At 38.6% G+C, this 25,293-nt stretch overlaps 2 protein-coding genes and 1 long non-coding RNA gene across 7 annotated transcripts in view; 2 read left to right on the top strand and 1 right to left on the bottom strand.

Moving 5' to 3' along the window:
- Positions 1-2,858: 2,858 nt before the first annotated feature.
- ube2wb (ubiquitin conjugating enzyme E2 Wb) lies at positions 2,859-13,009 on the top strand. 2 transcript variants are annotated; one of them, XM_083530323.1, is made up of 6 exons: positions 2,859-2,979; positions 5,352-5,443; positions 5,655-5,757; positions 6,760-6,915; positions 8,076-8,151; positions 9,715-13,009. In XM_083530323.1, the coding sequence occupies exons 1-6, from the start codon at positions 2,965-2,967 to the stop codon at positions 9,726-9,728; spliced, it is 456 nt and encodes a 151-aa protein (XP_083386449.1). In that variant the 5' UTR covers positions 2,859-2,964; the 3' UTR covers positions 9,729-13,009. The 2 variants fall into 2 exon arrangements, 1 of the variants encoding a protein (XP_083386449.1); XR_014531632.1 differs by having other exon boundaries at positions 2,912-2,979; positions 8,076-8,736; positions 9,559-13,009.
- A 3,964-nt stretch (positions 13,010-16,973) lies between these two features.
- The window catches only part of stau2 (staufen double-stranded RNA binding protein 2), a 93,619-nt gene continuing 85,299 nt past the window's right edge, over positions 16,974-25,293 (top strand). For 2 of the 4 annotated variants that reach the window (XM_083530288.1, XM_083530286.1), the window contains exons 1-5: positions 16,974-17,062; positions 20,468-20,552; positions 20,762-20,892; positions 22,556-22,715; positions 23,666-23,801. In XM_083530288.1, the coding sequence (XP_083386414.1) occupies positions 20,477-20,552; positions 20,762-20,892; positions 22,556-22,715; positions 23,666-23,801 (503 nt within the window). In that variant the 5' untranslated portion in view covers positions 16,974-17,062; positions 20,468-20,476. Of the gene's footprint in view, positions 17,063-19,301; positions 20,391-20,467; positions 20,553-20,761; positions 20,893-22,555; positions 22,716-23,665; positions 23,802-25,293 lie in introns of those variants that run through there. The other 2 variants (XM_083530289.1, XM_083530287.1) reach the window with 2 other exon arrangements.
- On the bottom strand, positions 17,811-18,946 carry LOC310720029. Its single transcript, XR_014531636.1, has 2 exons — positions 18,232-18,946; positions 17,811-18,183 (listed from the first exon to the last, which is right to left on the bottom strand). It is a non-coding gene; the product is annotated as an uncharacterized lncRNA (long non-coding RNA).

Here is a 25,293-nt window from a genome sequence, read left to right as displayed (position 1 = left end):
CAAAATAATTTCTAATTTTGTTAGCTAATGAATATATGAACAACCGGCTGAACCAGCTGAACAACCACCATATAGAACACAAGCAGAGAAAAGATGATGATGATCAGGAATGTCTCTGTTTTCAGTCATGTTTACATCACTGACTCCCTCTGGCTCATCCACGGTAACACCATAATCCTTGTTGCCTTGCTAAAGTTCGTTATAGCCAAAAAATTATTAAATAAATTGGTTGATGGGCTGAAAAACGGTACAAAATAAGAAGAAAAGATTTATCATGTCACCAAATAGATTAAAACTAAAGTAACCTTGTTTGAAAATGTAAGAAAGTTCAGATATTTGTGTGAAAAAATTAATAGGTGAATTGTCCAAAAAATAAATAGTGAAGTACTGATACCAGACAAAATCTATTTATGAACAGTAGGAAAGTATTTGTACTTCATTACTTCCCACCTCTGCTACATTTTAAAGTTAAATATCGTACTTTTTACTCCAATACATTGTGGGGAATCAGTCGTTCCTTTTTATTTGTTTTTATTCCTATTTATTTATAAAGCACTCAGCAAACCACCAATCAGGGTAGAGCACGTGCTCTGTTTTGAACTTGTTTTAATTGCAGTTTGGTGGAATCTTATCACAAACTTTCAGTTCAGTGTCAGTTCAACAGAAGGTAGAACATTTTGAGAATAAAAATGTATGCAACAAACTCCTGATAACTTTGGGGTTAATGATAATTTGAATAGATATCAATCAGTTTGACTCATTAATATCATGATCCTAATAAACTGGTGTGTAACATCAAAGTCTATTCACATAAACTGAGTTGATTAAGCAAAGAGTCTTGTGCCAAAAATGATAATAGGAACATTATAGCCATAATAAATCATAGTACGTTGGATACTTAAGTACATTTGAAGACAAATACTTTTGTACTTTCACTGAAGTGAAAGTTTAAATAGAGCACTTTTACTGAAGTCATATTATATCTACTGTATTTCTACTTTAAGTCAAGTACAGTACATGGTTTGTGTACTCCATCCACCACTGCTTGAGATAAACTGGCATGTAAGCCGTGTTGTATTCCTACTTTTTTGGAAAAGGCTACGGATCGAACATGACCCTGACCGAGATTAAATTCTTAGAGACCCGAAAAAGAAAATCATACATCAGTCCAATTTATTTATAAAGCAAATCTTGAAACAATGACAGCTGACCAAAGTGTTGTAAAAAGTCCTGAAGAATCAAATCAAGAGTCAAGAGGCTTTTATTGTCATTTCTACTATACACAGTGGTACACAGTACACAGTAAAAACGAGACAACGTTCCTCCAGAACCCTGGTGCTACACTAAACAACAACATAGAGCCTCAACACAACACAAAGCTACATAAACAGCATAGCCTCCAATCTAGTGCAAACAGTGCAGACGAAAAACAATGCAGACAGACAGTGCAGACAGACAACACAAGACAAAACACATAACCCAAGATAGCGCCGACCAGTAAACCTACTGTATACTCTGATTATACAGTACTGTGCAAAGAGAACTGTAAAAACTATAACTGGGAGTATATATATAAACAGACACAATGCAGTGCAAAAAAAAAGCACTAGCAGCAGTCAAGAGGTGGAAAAAACAGGAGGTAAACAGTGTAATGTGGTCAAGTAAAAATAATAATAAATAAATGATGGTGGAATGGATTGAGATGAATGGTGAGTGTGTGTTAAGTTCAGGTTGTAAGCTACAACCAAATAAATAGCTACAAGCAAATAAATAATCAATAAAGACTGTGAAACAAGAGCTTTTATTTTTGTTTAAAGACAAGACTTAAGGACTTGGTGTGGAACTCATTGCAGATCCAAGGTCCAGCAACTGAGAAAACGCTTTCAGCCTTTGTTTTTAACCATGTCCTGGGAACAGTAAGCTACATAGAGTCCCAATTTGTCTAGACAAATGTTGCATGGATATCAGAAAGACCGGGTATAAATAATAAATTACTTTACTTTAAATTCCGTAGGAGACTTTGAGAAAGTGAGGTGAAAAACTGGAGTTAATTATCTACAAGACTTTTCTAGATCCAGCCAAAAACCTTAAACAAGTTGAATTAAATGCAGATGTTTAGGGGACTCAAGTAAAGGGTCTAATAATAATGGATAATCAATGCACTTTAGCACTTTTAACAATGGACATTGTCCCACAGCAGCTTTACAAAGATAAAGATTACATTTACAGCATTTGACAAATGCCCTCATCCAAAGCGATACACCTGAGCAGCTGTGGGGGCAAAATCCTTGCTCAGGGGCCCGAAAATGGTCCAAAAGTCTAATGCATTAACCTCTAAACTATCATCCCTATTAGTTTAGTGCCTAGACATTTGTTCCCTATAATTTTTCCCTGTGCCAGTGATGAGACAAGGTAAAACTCCCTGAGATGGCAGAAGGAAGAAACCTTGAGAGTAACCAGGTTTATAAAAGGAACTGGGTGCATTGAATTGTCCATTTATTATAGTATTATGGTTGTTAAGGTGTTCTGTTGAATGATAGACGTTTATATACAGAACTGTTCATGCAAACTGCAGTCATGAGCCATTGATATTAATTACAGTCCAAATCCATCTTCCTTGAGTTGCTGAGTAAATCATGGATCTTTAGACTGTTCATAGGGAACCATGCGTAACTGCATAGAGTGGTCTCTGATTAAACAGAACTTAATCCAGATAAATCCGGATAAATCGTGCAGATCAGAAAAAAAGAAATAGACAAAATATTAATTTGAAGTCAAAATTGGATATGGGTCTGATCCCTCAGTCAATCATGTCATGACGCAGTGTAAAGGTTTTGTGATGGTTATGAACTGTTGAGAGTTCAGGGACAGAGCAAAGTGTGTGCTGCAATAACTCAAGGATCCAGTGTCAGTGTGTGTGTGTGTGTGTTGGCTGTGGCTGTTGCTGATGCAGGGGCTTCCAGCATGGCGTCCATGCAGGTAAAGGTGTCATCAGTTACCTTCTATCATTTCACATTGCTTGCTGTTTATTTATTCTCAACAACCATTTAACGTCTGTGCATTAATTAGACGAGACCCATATTGTATTTATTTCGTATTTTATTTAACAATAAGTCGAGTTTGCACCAGCTGTACTTAAATAGCTTGTGGATAGACATCCTCCTAGCTATATCTAAGACTGGTTAGCTATAGCTTAGCACGCTTAGATAAATGATGCTTTTTGCTAAACTGGCTGGAAGAAAACGACCTTGTCGTTTAGAAGGTTAGCTGAAATATAACGAAAATGTTAATGTTTAAAATAACTAAATGAAAAAATTTGTCAAATGGGTTTTATGGACGTTTCAGGAAGGTTAGCATGAACATTTGTGAGCTAACCGGGTTGCATTAGCTTACTTGTGGGGTGTGTGTTATTATAGCGCATGGTGCACTAGAGGTAGTGCGCACAGCTGTTGGGTTTGTACACTACCTAGTGGACAAGTATAGGGACTAGAGGAGGGATTTGGAATACGGCCGCAGTCTCATAGCCTCTACGGCTTAGCGTCTTTATTTCCTTGGAAGTGTGTGAAGGCTTTGGGGAAACGGGAGTCAGGGTTTGGAAATAAAGGAAATAAAGACGCTTCGTTTAAAGCACCCTTCGTTTAGCACTAATAATTACTCCTAAAACATTTCGCTCTAACTTTAAAGCTCAGGGTAGTGTGTGTAGCTGCAGAGACGCTGTAGAAGTGCTGAGGACTGCAGAGTTTGGGGTAAACATGGTGGAAGGGACACGGACTGGGACAATATTTCAGGGGAAAGTGTCTAGTACATGCCCAGACCCCGCTAAGAGTCCCACATGTGATGTCACGCGCTAATTTGCATATTTATTGTCATGACATTTGCGTATCAGAATATTTCAGAGGAAGATTGTCCTGTCCTTTACCAGACTCACTCTATTCTCTCTCTCTTCTTTCTTCTCTCTCTTTCTGTCTCTAGTTCTCCCTCTTTTCTTTACTCTCTCTCTCTCTCTCTCTCTCTCTCTCTCTCTCTCTCTCTCTCTCGTTCTGTACTCTCTTCCTTTCTTTTGTAATCAGTGATCGGATGTTCGGGACAACGGGGATGAGTGATTGGTTGTTAGGGACAACGGTGATCAGTGATTTGGTTGTTAGGGACAACGGTGATTAGTGATTGGTTGTTTGGGACAATGGTGATCAGTGATTGGCTGTTAGGGACAATGGTGATCATTGATTGGAGACTAGCACCATCAGTGGTCAGTGATGGGATGTTGGGAACAATGGTGATCAGTGATTGGTTGTTAGGGACAATAGTGATCAGTGATTGGTTGTTAGGGACAATAGTGATCAGTGTTGGTTGTTAGGGACAACGGTGATCAGTGATTGGTTGTTAGGGACAACGGTGATCAGTGATTGGTTGTTAGGGACAACGGTGATCAGTGATTGGTTGTTAGGGACAACGGTGATCAGTGACTGGTTGTTAGGGACAACGGTGATCAGTGATTGGTTGTTAGGGACAACGCTGATCAGTGATTGGCTGTTAGGGACAACGCTGATCAGTGATTGGAGACTAGGAACATTAGTGATCAGTGATTGGATGTCGGGAAAAATGATGAACAGCGATCGGAACACCTTCAGGCTGATGACCATGGCAACACCTTCAGGCTGATGGTCACAACCAGCATCTTTGTTATGAGCTGGACAGGCGTATAAAGTGCAGGACAGTCCACAACGTCAGTTCAGAAATTTTAAATAATCTTAATCTTTAATCTTTTTTAATCTTTAATCTATATATATAAAGCTCAAATACCACTGACTGACTCACTCACTCATCACGAAATCTCAAAAACCACTGAACGGATTGCAATGAAATTTGGAACATACCTTCCTCTTGGGTCTTACGTGCTCACTATGAAAGGGTTTAGAAAAATTCGCCCTGGATCATGGCTAACTCGCGAAAAACATGATTTCTCAAGCTTTGTAAATTCTTCGAAATAACATTACGGAGCCTAATGAAACTTAGTACATTGTTTCTTATTAGATGTTAGATGCACGATAAAAATTATTTTCAAAGTTGTTTGCCCTGTATCGGTACTACAAAGGGGTAGTACGTTAATTGTGGATGTTACGTTCTGATCTCTGATCATCCAGTCCTGCGTAGTGCTTACTGCTTATTGCCATATTGCTTAGCGTTCTGCCTTCCGTAGCGACGCACGGGTACTTTCAGCTAGTCTTTTAAATAAAGGTGTAAAAGAAGTCTAAATCATTTTGAAATGAATATTAACATTCGTGGGATTGTTCTTCAGTTTTGATGTACTATCTAACGTCTTGATTTTTGTATTCCTGCCCACTCGTGAGCAGAAACGACTTCAGAAAGAGCTGTTGGCTTTGCAGAGCGATCCTCCTCCTGGAATGACTCTGAATGAGAAAAGCGTGGAGAATACTATAACACAGTAAGTGTGTGTGTCCCAGATTGAACCCAGACCTGATATTTGCATTTGGTAGATTGCAAATTGACAATGAAATTCAATCCTCTTAACACTGTTGAGTGACTAATAATGTGTCTTTCACGTAAAGTGACAATTTTATATCATTTATATTTCTGTGATGACTTCCGTGTTACTGAATTGTAATGCATTAACTTTATTCTTTTTGGTTTTTTAGGTGGGTTATTGATATGGAAGGAGCCTCTGGCACGCTGTATGAAGGAGAAAAATTCCAGCTGCTATTTAAATTCAGTAGTCGATATCCGTTCGACTCGCCTCAGGTTTGTTCAGTGGCGCGTTTGCATTTACATCGATTTATTTACGTGTTTGTCAGTGACAAATGAAAGGGTTGTGGCCTCATCCTCGCAGCGTCTGTGAAGGAGGTGTGGCCTTTTTACTTATTAGTTCTATTTGTAAAAAGTGTGGGTGGTTTTGGATGTGTGGTCTATGCGCTTGTTAAATATAAGGGGGTGTGGCCTGTCTCTTGTAGTCTCAGTGAAAAAGGGTGTGGCCTATGTATTTGTTAGTCCCTATACTGAAGGTGTGGCCTCTTCCTAGTGGTCTTGGGGATGGAGATGTGGCCTGTGCACTTGTTAATCCTGATGTAAAGGGTGTGGCCTTTCTCTAGCAGTCAGTGAAGGAGGTGTGGCTTATGCACTTGTTAATCCCAGTGTAAGGGGGTGTGGCTTCTTTTTAGCAGTGTCAGCGATGGAGGTGTGGACTAGGGTTCTAACATGGGGCCTCTTCCTAGAAGTCTTGATGGAGATGTGGCCTATGCACTTGTTAATCCTGATATAAGGGGGTGTGGCTTCTTTCTAGCAGTGTCAGTAAAGGAGAGACTTATTCTACTGAATAACTCCTTTATTGTTAATCTCCCTGTAAGGGGTGTGGCCTCTACCAGTGCCAGTGAAGGCGGTGTGGCCTAGGGTTACAAGGTATAACTAGGCGTTATACCTTGTAACCCTAGGCCACACCTCCTTCACTGGTCAGTAAAAGGGATGTAGCCTATCTAGATGTTTCGTCCTTATGTAAAATGTGTGGCCTTTTCCTAGTGGTCACACTGATTGGGTGTGGCCTGTGTGCATCTTGATCATAAAGGGCGTGCCCTCTACCGAGAAGTTTTATAAGAAGTCTAGGTGAAAGTTCCCCCTCCTGGCCCAGGAAAGAGGTGTAGCCTCCTTTTCACATTCCACATCAGCATTGCTTTTCTTTTAACCTTGCGTGTGTGTGTGTGTGTGTGTGTGTGTGTGTGTGTGTGTGTGTGTGTGTGTGTGTGTGTACAGGTAATGTTTACAGGAGAGAACATTCCTGTCCATCCTCATATTTATAGCAACGGCCACATCTGCCTGTCCATTTTAACAGAGGACTGGTCACCAGCACTGTCTGTCCAGTCTGTGTGTCTCAGCATCATCAGCATGCTGTCCAGCTGCAAGGAGAAGGTACGTTTTAGGGCTGAACCGATTCCTTGATTAACTGGAGTAATTCGATTACAAAAAAATCATCGAGGCAAATTGTTTAGTCTGTTTAACTACACACAGAGCACTGTTTCCCCGCAGACCATTATTACCGATGCTCCACCCACTAAATTCTGGAGCGCAAAACACTAAATTCCGACAGGCAAAACACAAATGAAAAATAGAGGGGATTCCGACTTTTTTTCCTCGCAATTCCAAGATTTTATTTCTCGCATTTCCGACTTCATTTCTTGCAAATTCCGCCTTTTTTTTTTCTCTCCCAATCTGGAAGCGTCACCCCCTCTGTAGTGCCAGAAAGCAAAAATTAAATGGGCTACAATCAATAAAATCGCACGGTAACAATCTAAGCATCCGATCCCTGGAGAGAACTCTGTCTAACAATCAGCTCTGGAGGAGACACCATGATTACCGGTGGATGCACCAGAAATGTTGGATGTTTACGAGAAATAAAGTCAGAAGTGCGAGGGGGGGATGTCAGAATGGCGTAAAATAAACACGGAATTGCAAGAAAAAAACTCTGAACTAAGTAAATAAGTCGGAATTAGGAATTTGTTTAATGTACATCGCTCTAGATATGATCCTGAAACTTCCAGAAGCAAACAAAGCCCATGGATACCTTAGAGGGCCTGGGAGCAAATTTGGCCTGTAATCTTTTACCTTTGATTTAACCTGAAATGAGGATTAAAAAAAAATAAAAATAAATGTCAAAAAAAAAATTTGGGGGGGAAATATAAGGACCATCTTCATGTCTTTCATTAAAGGACATTGAAAAGTTATTGAACTCTTGTTCACTAAACTCAATTGTACAACAACTTTGAATTAGTTATTACAGAGTAATGTTTTCTATTTGTTTATTTATAAATATTTAAAAAATATTCTAAAAGCATCCAAGGGGTACTATTGCAACTTTAATTAAAATATAATGTTTCCGCCCATATTTTGTCCGTAATCGGGTTTGGTTTATGCCGGTTCATAGGAAAAAGTTTATACGTCTCTGCCTTAAAGAAACCTTTATATGCGACGATTCACATGAGGTTCCTATTTCAGATTTCCTCTAGTCCAGTAATCCCTTCACCGCTCCTTTAAAGTCGATTTGACGTCTTTCTCACGTTCATCTGTTTCAGAGACGGCCTCCGGATAACTCGTTTTATGTACGGACGTGTAACAAAAACCCAAAGAAGACTAAATGGTGGTATCACGGTGAGATCATTTTGCAGAACATCAACATCAGAACCTCTGTTTCTGTGCATACTGATTAGGCCCAAGGTGATAATTAGTTACATAATAAGCAGATAAAACCCAGTAGGATCTGAGGTTATACAAAAATAAACAATAATGCAGGTATGTTCACTTTTTTCATTTTATTTTTCCTATAATTGAGTGTTTTTTAAAATTTTTATACCACATTTCTGTACCACAGCTTGTTATTTATTGAGAATGGAAAGCTATACGTATCATTACCAATCCTGATGACTCTCCAGTTTACTTATACAAGCACTGACTTTGGAGACTCATTCCAAAATGCTAAATAAGCATTACCTGTAAGAGAATGTTTAAGATGGTAATGTATGGGGTTTGGTTATATTATAAAAGAATTCGATATCATCTGACCAATTAGATTCAGGAATTCAACATGGTGTATAGAATGCATTATGTCATGGCCTTGTCTGAATACTTGATTCTGATTGGCTGCAACGTGTGTGTTAAAATTGACAATCGCTCATATGTAGTTCTGGTCAGTTTAATCATTGTTGTAAATGACTGCGTTGCCTGTGAACAATTACCGTATTTTTCGGACTATAAGCCGCTACTTTTTTCCCACGTTTTGAACCCCGCGGCTTAAACAACGAAGCGGCGTATTTATGGATTTTTCCTGGGTTTTTTCCGGTTTCACAAACTTCAAGCCAAAAAACTGAACCCCATAACATTAGACCAATGAAATTTCCGAATGGAAACGAAAAAACACACTTCACCTGTGTTCTGAGCTGCACGGCATCAGGAGAAAAACTTCCACCGGTGTTGATTTTTAAATGCACGACAATGCCAAAAGATAAACTCCCGAGAGAAGTATAGTAGTTGTGAAAGGAAGGAGGAAGACAGTGAACAATGACTTTCTTGGTCGGCTACTGTTTAGATACAAGCCGCTGTAGCGCGTTGAGTCTGGGTGAAGGGAGAGCTCGCTAACTCCAGTTGCAAATGAAATCATATAAGCACAGACAGGTTTTCAAAACTCGTGCTTTTTAATTTTTCTTGGCAACAGCGTTACAGGTTAGTCAAAGAAACTTATAAATGAGCATCAAAAAACAATGAGCACGTAATCCTCAGTCTCACACGCAAACACACGCAGTAATACCGGGAGAATGCAGTGATGTGCTGTTCCCAAAATGGCGCTCTGCTCTTAAAGGAGCCACAACATATTTCACCCGTTACACCGTGTAACAGACACTGTCTTTCAGTAAAGCCTGTGTAAAGTTCATTAGTTTCAGTGTAGACCTGCAGCTTATACACAAGGTGCGGCTTATTTATGTTTAAAATAAAAAAAAAATAAAAAATTAAGTGGGTGCGGCTTATACAAGGGTGCGCTTTATAGTCCGGTAATTACGGTAGTAAAATACTTGTACATATACATATGAAGCAGATATGAATGCGATACGATTTGAATGAACAACGAGTGAATAGAACAAAAACCTATGATATAGTATACATGCACATGCTCGGCCCTGGGAGCGAGCAGTTAAAGTGTGACTATGCTCTGTTTTACAGATGATACATGTTGATGCTGAACTTGGCAAAGACGTTTAGAAAGAAGTTCCTGCTGACGTACATTAGCACTTTTTTAAAACTTTTGAACTCCAGCCTCGGACTGAAAACGAAGGGCGCAAACTTTTCCTCAAGGACCAGCATTACGCTAATTACAAACTGGCTTCAGCTTAAGCGAAGACGTCAAGAATCAAATACCCCTCGATCAGGATCGACTCCAGAAGGATGCCAGATTTTAGCAACGAGTCTCTATTCTGATATTTTGCGAATGTTTGGATTTTTGGCTTTGTCTCAAATCGCATGCAGGTGCAGTGCACTAACCCCTTTGAGCGTAAGCGTCGCATATTAAAGGACCGTCGTCGCTCCTGTTACAGGGCCGAGTCGGCTTTATAGTTGATCAGAAATGCATTAAAGAACATTTAATTTAGTGTATCATGTATCCTAAGATTTTTTTGAAACACAGCCTGTCTTTGAATTGAAGATGTTTTGGACGGTCAAGTGCACAGTATGCAATTTGAGACATTGTCTTTTTTTTTTTTTCTTTTCTACTTGATTCAATACGATAATGAGATTTAATATTATTTTCCATTTCTTTTTGTGCAATAATGAGCCTAAATCGCTTGGTTCATCTTGAAACGTCATTGCATTATTGTTGCTTTTTGGTGCATCCGCTTCAGTTTGACGTTTACAGAGCCTGTCAAAAGTAGAGAAAGACAGAATCTTTAATGGTTTTCGAGACACACGCATGCTCCTTTTGTTTATATGCAACAAACTTTGAAAAAAACAAAATTGAATTAGACAGTGAATGGCTGGAAGAAAGTTTTGTGGGACAGATGAGTCCAAATCTGACACTTTTGTCTCTAACGGAAGAGCTTATTTGAGACAGAGAACAGGAGAGATGATGTTAGCAGACTGCTTCACACCCACAGTCAAACATGGAGGTGGAAGCTAATGGTTTGGGGTTGTTTTGGAGCAGGCCATAATTTGGAGATTTATTCCAGGTGAAAGGGATTCTGAGCCAACATGGCAACCATTCCACTTTCAACATCATGCAGTTCCATCTAGACTGTGCCTAATTGGAACCAACAATCCAGAAAGGCATCTCGAACTAGTGAAGAACACAAAGTATTTCAGCTGAATGTTTGAAGAATCAAACTGAATGAACTCCTATTTTGATCCAAACGAAGTGGAAAAACAGTTGATCATGTATCTATTTGTTGGGTCAAACTAAATCTTCATACTGTTAAATTGCCCTAGTGTGTTGTATATAAACAAAAGAAACATGTATGGGGCTTTCAGCAACCACAGACTAGGTGTTTCCAGACTTTTGACAAGCACTGTATATTATGCACTGTGAAATTCTCCACGAAGGCACAGAAGAGTTTCAGATCGAAACCTCACTCACTAATTTATTTCTAGTTGATGAACTGGGCATGTGTCGATAATCGTTTAGGTTAAAATTGCATGATGATATTGCTGTGAATACTTCAAGGAATGATTAGAGGCAACTTTATATTTATTACATAAGATTATTTAATGATGCCATTATTTTCACTTGAATTTATGTTCCTTTGTGTTTTTTCTTTCTTTTTTTTTAACGAAATGTTGTTTTTCCACTCTATAAAAATTCCACTCACCCTCCAAGTTATGGAAAACAGCAGGTTGATGCGGAACATAAAATCTTGCAAATACAGGTGGCTGGGGGGTAATAATAATAATAATAATAATTTTAAAAAAAACACCGCAACTGTACGATTTGATGAGCCTGTGCACACTGAGGCATTTCTGTCTTGGGGGACAACACTAGAATTTGACATAGTCTTCTTTGTTGTTTTTTTTGTTTTGTTTTTTATTAGTTTTGTTGGCTCGGACAGCTCAGGGTTATACTTTCTGTGACGCTTTTTTGTTTACCACAGTTGTAAAGAGTGGTGATTTGAGTTATTCTATCGTTCCTGTCCGCTTTCACAACTCTATTTACCTTTCAACCAATTGTTGAAAGGTATTTCCACACCATTCTGTGCACTCTAGAGCCTGTTGTGTGGGGAAAATCGCAGGAGCAATACATTTTCAGAATTTTTTTAAAAAGACAGCCGTGCCTCAGTCGAATTTACAGCACTCGCACGTTTTTTCCATTCTGATGTTTGATGTAAACGCTTAGCGAAGACCTGTAGCTGCCTAAGTTCACGCCCTGTGCTGTTGTCTTAGTGACAAGCGCATGAATGAGGTAGACAGGTGTTTCTAACAAAGTGGCCGCTGAACGGGCAGTACCGCTATTCAAAAGTATACGCAGACATTACGATTTGTAAATGTAATATCGGCACATGCCTGTACGCACCCTGTATTTTGATTTCCCCCTCCACCATAGAAAAAGTCTGATGACTGTGATTTACCCTCAGCACAGGTTCCGTAACGTATTTATTTATTTGTATGCGCGAAATTGTAAACGGTTTCCAAAGGGCTGCTAGTTTAGTAAAGTTTAGCTAGTTTTTGCGTATAGCCGTACCCCAGTTCGATTTCCGGCGTCGATCCTGATCAGCTAACATTTTATCCAAGCCTACGACACGATCGCAATATTACTATACATTTACCGTTACCTGTTCTTATCGAAACAGCGTTTAGGAACAGTTGAGATTCTATAGCGCAGACCATTGCTAGCTAGCAAGCGAATTTGCAAATAACTTTAGCTAGCTTCATGTAATAGTAGAAATGACAACAATAAAGGAAACATTAGCAAGATATATTGTTTATTGATAGTTCTGATTTGCAAAAAAATATAAAATATAAAAAAAATTACCTCACGTAGTTACGATTATAGCTCACTAAGAAGTGCTGGCTAGCACATGACACGCAGCTAGCTACAATACTTAAATAGACTAAATTCACTGCATTTTTTAAGTGTTCACGCTAGCGGTAGTGGGAACTGGGAATTATCGGCACATGTCTAAATTGTTTTGATCCCGATTCTGTATATTTTTTTGCGTCTCCTGTGTGTTTGTTCTCCTGGTCACACTTTTCAGACTCAGGTACTACCCCCTATTCCCTCCCAGAGATGATCAGCTTTCCTACTATTGTGTTTTATTGTGTATATGTGTATATATATATATATATATATATATATATATATATATATATATATATATATATATATATATATACATACTGATTTCTTTCTTTTTTTGTTTCAGAAGAAAATATTTTACAAAAGAATTAATATGTATATTTAAATTGTGTGTGTTACTCTTTAGCTGAATGAACATGTAATATAGTAAAGAACGATTATTTAGACGTTCGTTGCAAATTTAGACTCTGAATTGAGATGATTTTTTCTGGAATTTGCTTAGGACTCCAGGGGTTACTGGATGTATGGAATAAAACATTTGCTGGGTGTGGGGTTACCAGAAAATAATCTAGGACATGGTGCTTTGAGACAAAGTCGATTACGGTAATTGGTGATTACGGTAACATGTCCCCAGATTCTTTACTGTGGAGATGTTCCAATACTTTAGACATTTATTTATTTATTATAACCCATAGTTATAGTTTGCCTTTTGGTGGAAAAGTTTCCGACTTTTACAAAGCACTGGTATTTGGTGTCTCCTTCCATGAAAGTTTCACATATTCTCTTCCCTTATTTTTTTGTTTGCTTTGTCACACACAAATCTTTCCCCTCTCACAAAACACTGGAACTGGAGACTCCTTCCACAAATCTTAAATAAATGTCTCCTTGTTCTGTTTATTAGTATAAATACAGTACACTTTATGAACATAAGTATTGGGACACTTACATTTCCCAGCCCTATGTCGTTGTTCTTTCCCAAAACCACAGTTGGAGGCACACAGTTGTATATAATGGCTTTGGATGTGGCAGCATTACATTTTCTAACCTTTTTCCAAACCTGTTCCAGCATCACAATGCCCCTGTGCACAAAGCCAGATCCATGAAGATACGGTTTTACGTGTGTTGAAGTGGAAGATCTCGAGTGACCCGCTATAGAGTCAGTAGCTGACTTTACCTGGCTAAATGAGCACAAATATCTCTACTATCCTCCAAAGTCTAGTGGAACATCTTCCCAGAAGAGTGGAAGTTATTACAACAGCAAATGAGAGTAAATGTAGAATGAGATGCTCAGAAAGCACATTTTTATACAGACAGGTTCCTACACAGAACAATTATTAATCGTAAAAAACTGTAGAAATTGTCAGATTACATTTAATGTAGCTGTGATTTAATTTACAGCAAAAGAGTTGCTGTTATTAACAAGTTCTTCTGACCAATCGGATTTGGGAATTTACCAGCATTATTGAAATGATTATCTCAGCTTGCTTGGAATTCTATTTATTTATTTATTTTGGTTTATTAGCATGCGCGGGTCTAGAAAATTAGTCTTGTCAGCTATTGACAATCTTGATCATATGACATCTTTTAGCATTATTTAATAGCTAAAAGTTGGCAGACACTGTCGATAAAGTTACTCGGAAACTAGCTAATTAGTGTCATTTGCTGCAAAATTATATGTTAAATCTCATTAAAAACTATTTATTGTACAATACATTTAAAGAATCTTAATTAGCCAGAGTATTTATCACATGCAGCTTCCAATTTGATGAAAAAATTCCATAAACGAGCAGCTTTGTCATCTCAATTAGTTATAACGCCACCTAGCGGCTAATTTCAAATTTTAATAAAACTTTTTGGTGGTCCTTAGGCTTAAAGAGTTTTCTTGAGATTAGGTTTGCTTTTGTACATGTACATTAAACATACATTCACCTAACAAAGAAAACATTCTGGTCTTAAACTGCCAATAGTATAAGTCGACTTCAGGGAATATTCCGGAAGGTACGTTTAATACAACAATCTGACTGGATATTTTATGCCTAGTATTTAACCGCTATATTTAGATATGCACTATATGGACAAAAGTTCGTCAATCATAACATTTTTGATCATAAGATTCATGTGATTGTTCCACATTTAGTTCCTATTTGCCCTATTTTGGAGTGTGCTTGTGAAGATTTTGCTGATTCAGCTACAATGGTATTAGTAAAGTCAGGTAATGATGTAGGTGATGTGAGGAGGCCTGTTGTGCACTCAGCATTTCAATTCATCCCAAAGGTGTTCAACAGGGTGAAGGTCAATGATCTAGAGCAGGCCAATCAAGATCTTCCACTCTAACCCAACCAATGTAAACCATATCTTCATAAATCAGTCTTTGTGCACAGATGCATCGTCATGCTGGAACAGATATGGGTCTTTAAAATGAGGCATTTTGTGGTAACAGTTCGAGAAAGAACCACATGTGGCAGATATGTTCAGGCCTCCTTATAGTTTGTCCATATAGTGTTGAACATTTTCCAGATTCTTACAAAGACTTGGAATCCTCTGTATCATCCAGTAAGAACCTTAACAATCTATTTACTATATCGTCTAAGGTTTTTTTTTTTTTGTTTCACATCATTGCCAATGCTGTCTCTAATGCTGACTGTATGCAATACTGGGATTGTGAAAAAAACATATTTTAATGACAGCTACTTGTACCTCTTGGTTGTGAATAAGACCTGGTTTTCCAAATCTTTTAAATATTTATTTTTATTTTTCGAAATAGCCAATGGTCAGTCATGTAAATACTCAAAATCTAACAACAAATACATGAGCTCACAGAGGCTCACAAGAGTTTCCCATCCATCCTACTCTGTAAACCAGACCAACTTATTCTCTCTCGGCTGAAGGTCAACATCATCTGAATCCGAACCAAATAACAATTTTTTAGGAATGCTGTTGACGAACTCTATTTTGTTGCATCCATACAGACACTCTTTTCAACCACGGTGAGCAGAAAAGCATTTCAGAACTGAATGGATGCCCTACATTTGCAATTTATATTGAATTCTATAAGTCAGGATTGTAAATCTGATCCGGAAACTCGTCAGGTGAAGACTAGGAAAAGAGGTTTTTTCCCAATACAAATGCTATGGAGCCAAAGTTTTGTGAACAGATAGCCACCTTCTGTAAAGCTGCTTTGAGACAATGTCCGTTGTGAAAAGCGCTATAGAAATAAACTTGACTTGACAGATAGTGTGTCTACGAATATATAATGAAAGTGGTTTTTTTTTTTTTTTAAATACTGAAGACACCCAAAATATGAAAAAACACACATATGAACAAAAAAAGGTTTTAAGCAACCCAGAATATGTTTTATATTTTAAATTTATTTGATAAGCTTGGCAAACACATCAGATTCACGAGGTAGTCACCTAAAATGGTTATAAATTCACATGCATGCCTTCTCAAGAGTTAATTTGTGACATTTCCTGATGTGCTTTTGGACTATCAGTCTTCCAACAGGACAATAACCCCTTAAACACACCTCTAGGTCATGTGAGAGGTTTTTTGTTCAAGAAGAAGAGTGATGGAGTGCTGCATCAGATGACCTCTCCTCCACAATCACCTGACCTAAATCCAGATGAGATGGTTTGGAATAAGTTGGAACAGAGAGTGAAGGAAAAGCAGCCAACAAGCACTCAGCATCACTAGGAACTCCACAAGATTGTTGGAAAACTTTTCGTGACTACCTCATGAAGCTGACACGCTTGGAGAATGCCAAAAGGGTCAAAGCTGTCAAAAAATCGAAATAATAAAATATATTCCAGTTTATTTAATATGTTATTGTTTCCATGTGTTCTTTCATAGTTTGGATGTCTTTGTATTAAAATAATACATATAATTTTAATAAATAAATAAAAAATAAAGAAGCCCAAATGTTTGATTGGTATTTTGTGTAAAAAATATATTTCATGATATTTATTTTGAATTACTTGTATATGTATTTATTTATTACAGTGTGACTGACATGTGTGAGTAATAAACTAACACGAATAACGTTCTTTTGAATGCATTTTACATTCAATTAACCCACACTTAAATAAAACGATTTAACTGATTTATTGAATTTTTTTTTAGCATTTATTTGGTTAAATAATTTGTTTTTTTATTTCATAAACGAGTTGAGAAGATATTTATTTTACATGCATGCCATGTATCTGAAGAGTTTGGAAAAGCTCTTGAGCTGCAGCAGGAAGTCGGACTGTACCAATGCTTGCTCAAGCGGGGGCGTTTATATTTTATTGCGCGAAATTTAAATCCCATCTCGGTTATGCTTAATTTTTTTCAATACATTATCAGCATTATGAACCACATTTAGGTGAATATCTCGTTTCTCGTATCGCACAAACGCGGTTTATAAAGGGTCGATAATGTTCAAAAAATCCGGAGCTCATCCGCGTAGTGGTTGGGTCCAGTGTCATTAGTTCTCTTTAGTGTTTGCCAATGTTGGAGGTCTGGCCACGGACAGAGGTAAAACAATCCCGCATTGCAAGGCGAAGTGTGTGGGGTGGAAGGGTTTCGCGCTGGGCTGTGAGCCGAGTTCGGTGTGTTTGTGCTTGTTCGAGGTGTATGTCGGGCTGTTAAAGCTGCTCAGGGATGCGATGGAGAGGTTTGGGTTGGATGCGCCAAAGGGGGAGTTGGGAGATTCAGCCATGATGGATAAACCCAGGGCTAGCAGCTAACCGTGCAACCGGGGGTTGAATTAAAGCGAAAATAAAAGAAATAAAATGCTTTCGAGCGTATTTTCCCCCCCGATATGTCAACCTGGTAAGGATTTTGAAACTGTCTGCGTGGACAGAAACCCGGACTGGAAAACAGAGGTCCATTAATACAAACTGTTCCTAATATTCTGGCCACCCAGACAGTAGAAATCCAGAGCTGAACCCAAACATCTCATCAGTGCACCATGATTGATCATTTTATTGTCATTTATTATAAATCAATGATAATTTATGATCATTTGCAAGCTGGTGGGATTCCCTGCCTCACTGTTTTGCAAGTGTTATGATGTATGGATACTCAGCAAGTCCCATAGATCAATCACAAATCTGCTTAAAGGGGACTTTCACCCTCAAACACAATGTGCATGTCTGGATACTTTTGATCTACTGATAACTCCTGGTCTTACTTCCATATGTGATTTTAGATACGAGTTCTCCTTAAACGAAGTCTGAGCTTGTGCTGTCATGATGTCACCAGGGAACCCGGGCTGATGTTGTTTTCTTGTTTGTTGTTGTTGTTTTTAATTCAGCAGTCTTCTACGTGAGAGCGGTTTTCCATTTAGATTTGTGGCATTAAGCAGAGGCCCCTTGTCCAGAGCGACATACAGAAGTGCTTTGAGGCTCTATCAATGAATAAATCAACACTGGTACGCTAGATTACAAACTTAAGATAAAGTGATCTATACGTCTGAAAGTAGTAGAACCCAGGAACCAGGATTTAGAAAATCTGGATTCAGGGGAATCCAGATTTGGTGCGTTCCGGCAAGCAATCTGAGTTCTTGAATACACGTGGAATCTACGTGTTTTGGGATCGGATGAAATCGTATGAGGGTGTCTTGATTATGTATGCAAATATGTGTCGATTATGACCTCACGTGAGTGGTGTGAAGGTGAAGGTGAATGCGTGTCGATTATGACCTCACGTGAGCGGTGTGAAGGTGAATGCGTGTCGATTAGGGCAGCCCGTGAGCTGTCTTAAGGTGAATGCGTGTAGATTAGGGCAGCACGTGAGCGGTTTCCACAGTTAAATAGTCCCCTTGCACAGCAATACGGCGTTCCCAGTGTTCCTGCCACTTCTGGAGTATGTCATAGAAGCGTTCTTCCTTCTGCAATTCCTTCTACGAAATTTAAGCTTCATATTCGCTAAGAGAGTGAAGTCTGTAGGAGCCAAATCCAGTAAGTAGGATGGGTGCAGAAGTGAAAACATGTAGAATGTTCTCCAAAGATCATCATGCACAAGTTGCTGAATGATTTCGAGATTTTTGTGGGTTGAGCTCATTGAAGGCTTTCCTCAACTTCCAGTGATGTTCTTCCGCTCTTGAAGCGAGCGTGCTACTCAAAACACCTCCAAAGACTCATTGTAGCATCAAACGTCTTTCGCAGATTTGCCCAGTTGCCCAGAATTTCACATTTGCTCTTTGTTTTAACTTGCTGTCCATGATGAGCTCGCACACATGGACAGAATTGCACGTTTGTACCATTAGTCTCGTAACTTTATGATACCACTTCATATATGTGAGTTAGATATGTAACGCATGTTTAGCTGGAGGCTTAATATGCCTCAGGATTTTTGTTCCTTCAGTCATACAGCTAGCAGACGAGTAAATATTAACTTCGGTCATAGAAAAGAAGAGATCTTCAGCATCAGTTCAACAACAAGCACATTTCAAACAGAACAAATGATGGAAGAAACTCCTGACTCGAACTCGCCAAAACACCCGTGGCCTTATTTGCGTGATTTTGTTTGTAAGTTGAAGCCGATTGTGCTGCAAATTAGGTTAAAATTAATATGCTAATTCTGGAGAGAAAATGAGAATAATTGTATTCAAAGCAATACAACCAGCTGTAGTTTAGACTACAGGAAGGCATAGGGACCAAAACCTGGATTTTGATTGTCGTCCAACTCTGCTGAGCAGCTTTAAGACAGGTCAAGTTGAGAACGAGGTAAACAGCATTAAAGTCTTGTGTTGCTGTAAATCCAGTTAAAGTCAGCAATCTCAGCTGGGGAAGTCTGGGTGTCTGAAAAACAGCAGCGGTATCGATCGCCACGTCTGAGTTACACCAGAGACGCCTGTACGTCTTTCCCTCAGTGCTGCAGACGCTCAGGGTTTTCACCTCTGCGTCGAAATCGGAGAGAGGGTCCCAGCCTTGCTCGCTTACCTTCAGTACATGGTCTTCCCTGTCCCGAAACTGTGTCTCTTGTTTTTTATCGGTAAACCAGAGTGGTCAAAAACTCATTTATGTATTATGTTTTGTTTTACATGTGAACAAACATTTGTCATGTAGCTGCTATGCATACCTTGAATATGTCATTAAAAGGTGTTTCAGGAGTTTGAACTTTTCTAGAAAATGTACACCTCAGAATAGTAAAGGTACGTCCCGAATATTTGTGCTATAAAATAATAAATAATGGCAGTAATGTATTCATGTTCATATTCAATTTAAATACCTGTTTTTATTGCACTGATAAGGTTTAAGGGAATCCCCTTCTGCATCTGTATGTTTTTTGGGACATCTTATACTGCTTGTGAACTTTACCCAGCAGATTCTAATTCATTTGGGCTGCAATAGGGGTTCACCTAAAACCTTCACCCAGCAGATTCTCATTCCTTTTGTTTGCACAAATGGTTCCTTTGTTGTGGTGCATTGACCTCTGCACTGACTTTGCCCAGGAACATCTGTTGCTTGGGTTCTAGAGTCTTAACACCAATGATTCCTGATTAGAAATCTGGAAAATTTACTTTGATGGTTCTTTGCACTTCAAGTGCTTGAATCCTTACACTGAGAACTGTAGAGCTTTGCACAAATATTCTTGAACTTTCCCAATATGTTTTGTAGAACCTTTGTTCTGGGTATTGATGATCTCGGGGCTGCACAAAAGGGTTTCTTCTTTCCTTTGAGTGTTTTGTGCCATTCTAATATCTTTTGCGCGGAAGAGTGGAAAAAGAGTGCCGTGACCTTTTGCACTGACGGTTCGAGAACCTTTGCTCTGAGGACTGTAGACAAAGCTTTCAAGAAGTTCATCTGCATTACGTGACTTGACCCTTCACATGGGGGCATGCGTTGCATACACATCTGTACGTGCCACATCTGTATCAGCCACATCGCACCTTTTTACGAGCAAACTGAACTTTTCTGTTCTCTCATTTTCCAGATATAGAGCATGGCTCAAGTGAAAGTGCAGACCTCAGCACACGCCGTGCCTTCTATCAACGGCACTCTGCCCACCGTCCCACCAGGTGTGTGAGAGAGAGAAACCTTTACGGTATACACTTACAGCTTCTCGTTTTCAAAGAGGCCGACATTGAATGCCATATACCAGTGCAGCGACAATGCGAGGGTTCTGTGTTCAGTGAGGGGAAACTTCTAGAATATGGTTGCAGCAGAATATTGTTGTAGGGCCACTTATTTTCATGTCCCAGTGTTACTGAATGTGTTTATGTTGCAGCTCCTCCCCAGGATAACATGGCAAACCCTAAAGAGAAAACACCGATGTGTCTGGTGAATGAATTAGCCCGTTTCAACCGGATCCAGCCGCAGTACAAACTGCTGAACGAGCGGGGGCCTGCACATGCCAAGGTGGAGTGGCTTTGGTTTCTGTCTGAAAATAATCTGAATACATTTATTATAATGTGTTAAAAAAAAAAAGATAAAAAAAAAATTTCTATTATATAAATAATCATAATAAAAAAAATTATATATATATATATAATATATACAGTACAGACCAAAAGTTTGGACACACCTTCTCATTCAAATAGTTTTCTTTATTTTCATGACAATGAAAATTGTAGATTCACACTGAAGGCATCAAAACTATGAATGAACACATGTGGAATTATATACATAACAAAAAAGTGTGAAACAACTGAAAAATGTCATATTCTAGGTTCTTCAAAGTAGCCACCTTTTGCTTTGATTACTGCTTTGCACACTCTTGGCATTCTCTTGATGAGTTTCAAGAGGTAGTCACCTGAAATGGTCTTCCAACAGTCTTGAAGGAGTTCCTCGAGAGATGCTTGGCACTTGTTGGCCCTTTTGCCTTCACTCTGCGGTCCAGCTCACCCCTAAACCATCTCGATTGGGTTCAGGTCCGGTGACTGTGGAGGCCAGGTCATCTGGCGCAGCACCCCATCACTCTCCTTCTTGGTCAAATAGCCCTTGATGCCTTCAGTGTGACTCTACAATTTTCATAGTCATGAAAATAAAGAAAACTCTTTGAATGAGAAGGTGTGTCCAAACTTTTGGTCTGTACTATATATATATATATATATATATATATATATATATATATATATATATATATATATATATATATATATATATATATATATATATATATGAGAAAATGTTATATATTTGAGTAGTCACTGTGCAGCTTGTACAGATTTACTGTCCTCTGAAAATAAATCAGCTATTATTGTCAATATAGCTGGCAACAAAAGTAAGTACACCCTAAGTGACAGCTCTACATTGTATAACCCTGCAAAGCCACATGTCCTATTTATCAGGTTCATGACCATACAAATGTGTGATTCTTGTATTTGAGCAGTTAAGGTTTGGTGCTTTGAGTACAATTCTCTCATAATGACCACTAAATGTTCAATAAGGCACCTCATGATAAAGAAAATGATTTCAGAATTAGAATTGTTGCTCTCCACAGAGATAGCCTAGTCTATTAGATCAGTAACACCCTGAAATTGAGTTACCGACCAGTGGCCAGAGTCATACAGAGGTTTCCCAAGACGGGTTCCACTTGGAACAGGACTCGCAAGGGTCCATCAAAGAAGTCGAGTCCTCGTGCTGTGCGTCAGGTGCAAAAGATGCTTTAAAAAACAGACGCATGAGCATTGGTTTAGAGGTAGCGGAAGCGGACGGTCTGTTTGTCAGTGTTTAGACCGTATGCCAAACACTGCAACGAGTCGGTTTGCAGGCCGTCCTCCCAGAAGGAAGCATCTTCTAAAGTTGGCTCACAAGAACGCCTGTAAACAGTTTGCTGAAAATAACCTGTCCAAGAGCATGAATTACTGGAACCATGTCCTGTGGTCTAATGAGACTAAGATAAACTCAGATGGTGTCCAGCATGTGCCACTCACTATTTTATACTGTGTGTGTATATATATATATATATATATATATACACACACACAGTATGAAATACATAAGATACAGTATATAAATACATAAAATGCAAGGTTAATATTTAGTTCTAAACTCTAATTTTGTTTGTGTGTGTGTGCAGATCTTCACTGTACAGTTATGTTTAGGTGAGCAGGTTTGGGAAGCTGAAGGCTCCAGCATTAAGAAGGCTCAGCATTCAACAGCCAGTAAAGCTCTGACAGAGAGCTTGCTGCCACGCCCCCCACCACGCATCATGAAACCAGACACACACACCAATCCAGGTATGACACAGTGGAACACTCGCTCACTACATCATTCTCAGGTTCTAGAGCAGCATTTCAGTGAGGACTGTGTCATTGCTAATTGAATTGCTGGCTTTAGAACTGTTCTGGTTTTGGAGTTTACAATTGTCTTGATGGTTCCTAAGAGAATTAGAACCGTATAATTTTAGAACATTTCAAATGGAGGGAACATTGGCATTTAGGTTTATGAAGTATTCACCGATTCCAGAGCTCGACGTTTGCAAGTTTGCGAGTGCTCTAGAACCTTTGTACTGATGACTGAAATACAGAAATGTAGAATGTTGAGAAGTTACTGAGAAGATGAGAGAACCTTTGCACTAATGGATGTAGAATCTTTGATTAACCTTTTGTTCTGAGGGTTCTTGACCCTTTATGGTACAGTCTTTGCTCTGAGGTTTCTAAAACCTTTTAAATTTCATGATATTGCATACATTTTTGCTCTCAGGATTGTAGAACACTCACTTTTTTGGGAAAAAAATTGAATAAAAAGCAAATAGAATAAATGAATGCAAAGGCAGTGCAACTGTACAATTCAAATAGTACCGTTCTAAAATCTGCAGAGTGACGGTTCTAGAACCCTAAGTTCAAACGTTCCAGATGCTTCATTGTAATGGTTCTAGAACCCCAAAAGTGAGGCGCTCATTCTCTTGGTTCAAGGCCAGTGCATCTATATAATTTGTGTTATAAATGTATTCTGTATGAAATATGAAGTATGAAATATATTCTATCTGCTGTGCGAAGGATTTAGACCACCAATGTTCAGCGTTCTAGAGCTTTCAGCAACTTCGCAGAAAATAATTGTAAATGCTTTTGGTTTGAAGCTTTGTGGCCCAATGCGATAATATTCATAAGGCCCTACTGAAGGTTCTGCAGCTTTTCCACTTGCTGCTTTTTCTTATTCCACGTTAATGTCAGCATGTTCTCCTTAGGCAGCATCACTCCCACCGTGGAGCTGAATGGATTGGCGATGAAGCGAGGAGAACCGGCTGTCTACAGACCACTGGAACCCAAACCCCTCCACAACTATAGGGCCAATTACAACTTTAGAGGAATATTCAATCAGAGGTGAGGACTGACCCAGACTACTGAGCAAGAGTGGGACTTCAGAGTAAGCAGTTGCAGCAGTGAGTCTGCAGTGTGTGTATTGACCAGATAGTGGTTTTATGGGATATGGTGCTGATTATCCCAGTATCTGTTCAGCTGTGTGTGTGTGTGTGTGTGGGAACCATATGTGAAAAAACCATATATGTATATATAAAACAGTGGCATTGCTGTGATACGATACAACACATTTATTATCAATAATACACTATGTGGACAAAAGTTAATGGACACCTGACCAGAAGATTTGTCAGTTTTGAACATCCCATTCCACAGTTAGTCCCCATTTACTGTTATAATAACCTCCACTCTTCTGTTCCACTAGATTTGGAGTGTGCGTTTGGAGATTTGTGCTCGTTCAGCTACAAAGTCATGTACTGATGTAGTTGAGGTAAGATTGCCTGGGGTGCAGTCAGCGTTCTAATTCATCCCAAAGGTGTTTAACAGGGTTGAATTTAGAGCTTTATAGCAGGCCACTCAAGATCTTCAACACCAACCCATGTGGAGCATGTCTTCATGGAGCTTTTCAGGGACACGGGTTTGGGTTTTCTAGCTCAAGCAGAAAACTTAGTGCTACCACATCCAAAGACAGGATACAATTGTGTCCCTCTAACTTTGTAGTAACTTCGTGAGGAAGAACCAAAAACTGTTGGTAGTTTGAGTGAAGGGAAAATGTATTGCTACTGCTTCTCAAAGTAAGACATTCAGTTGTGTGCTCAATTATGTGGGAAAATTATAATTATTATTATTATTATTATGTTGTGCATAAATCTTTTACCCCTGTCCACCAGGGGGCAGAAGAGATCTATGTTTAAAAGCAGCATCGAAATATATATATATATATATATATATATATATATATATATATATATATATATATATATATATATATATATATATATGTTCAAGCCTCTGTGTTTTATAAAAAGCGCATTGCTTTAAATGTTTAGTAATTGTAGTGTGTGTGCACACATATATATACATATATATATATATACACACACATCTTTTTCCTTTTTTTCATTAGGGGTCGCCACTGTGGATCATCTGTCTCCATATATATATATATGTATATATATGTATATATATATATATATATATATATATATATATATATATATATATATATATATATATATATGTGTGTGTGTGTGTGTATATAGACCACACATGTTCACACAGATGTTCCTTTTTCTCCCACACTGTGCACCTGGTTAATAATTAGTACACGCACACTCGTATTTTTATGCAACGTGCGTCTGCCGGATTGTTTTTTATCAAGTCATGAATATTTATTTTTAACAATGGATTTATCAGAATAGATATACTTAAATTATGAGGCATATGACATTGGGTGATTATTAGATGAATTGAAGTTCTACAGTGTTGGACGCTCAGGCCTGAAAGGAGTGTTTTTTTTTATGTCTCATTCAATCCACTACATTTGGTGTCTGTG

The sequence above is a fragment of the Silurus aristotelis genome, assembly GCF_946808225.1.
Source record: "Silurus aristotelis genome assembly, chromosome: 25".
NCBI classification, from domain to species: Eukaryota; Metazoa; Chordata; class Actinopteri; order Siluriformes; family Siluridae; genus Silurus; species Silurus aristotelis.
This window is presented reverse-complemented; position numbering and strand designations above follow the sequence as displayed.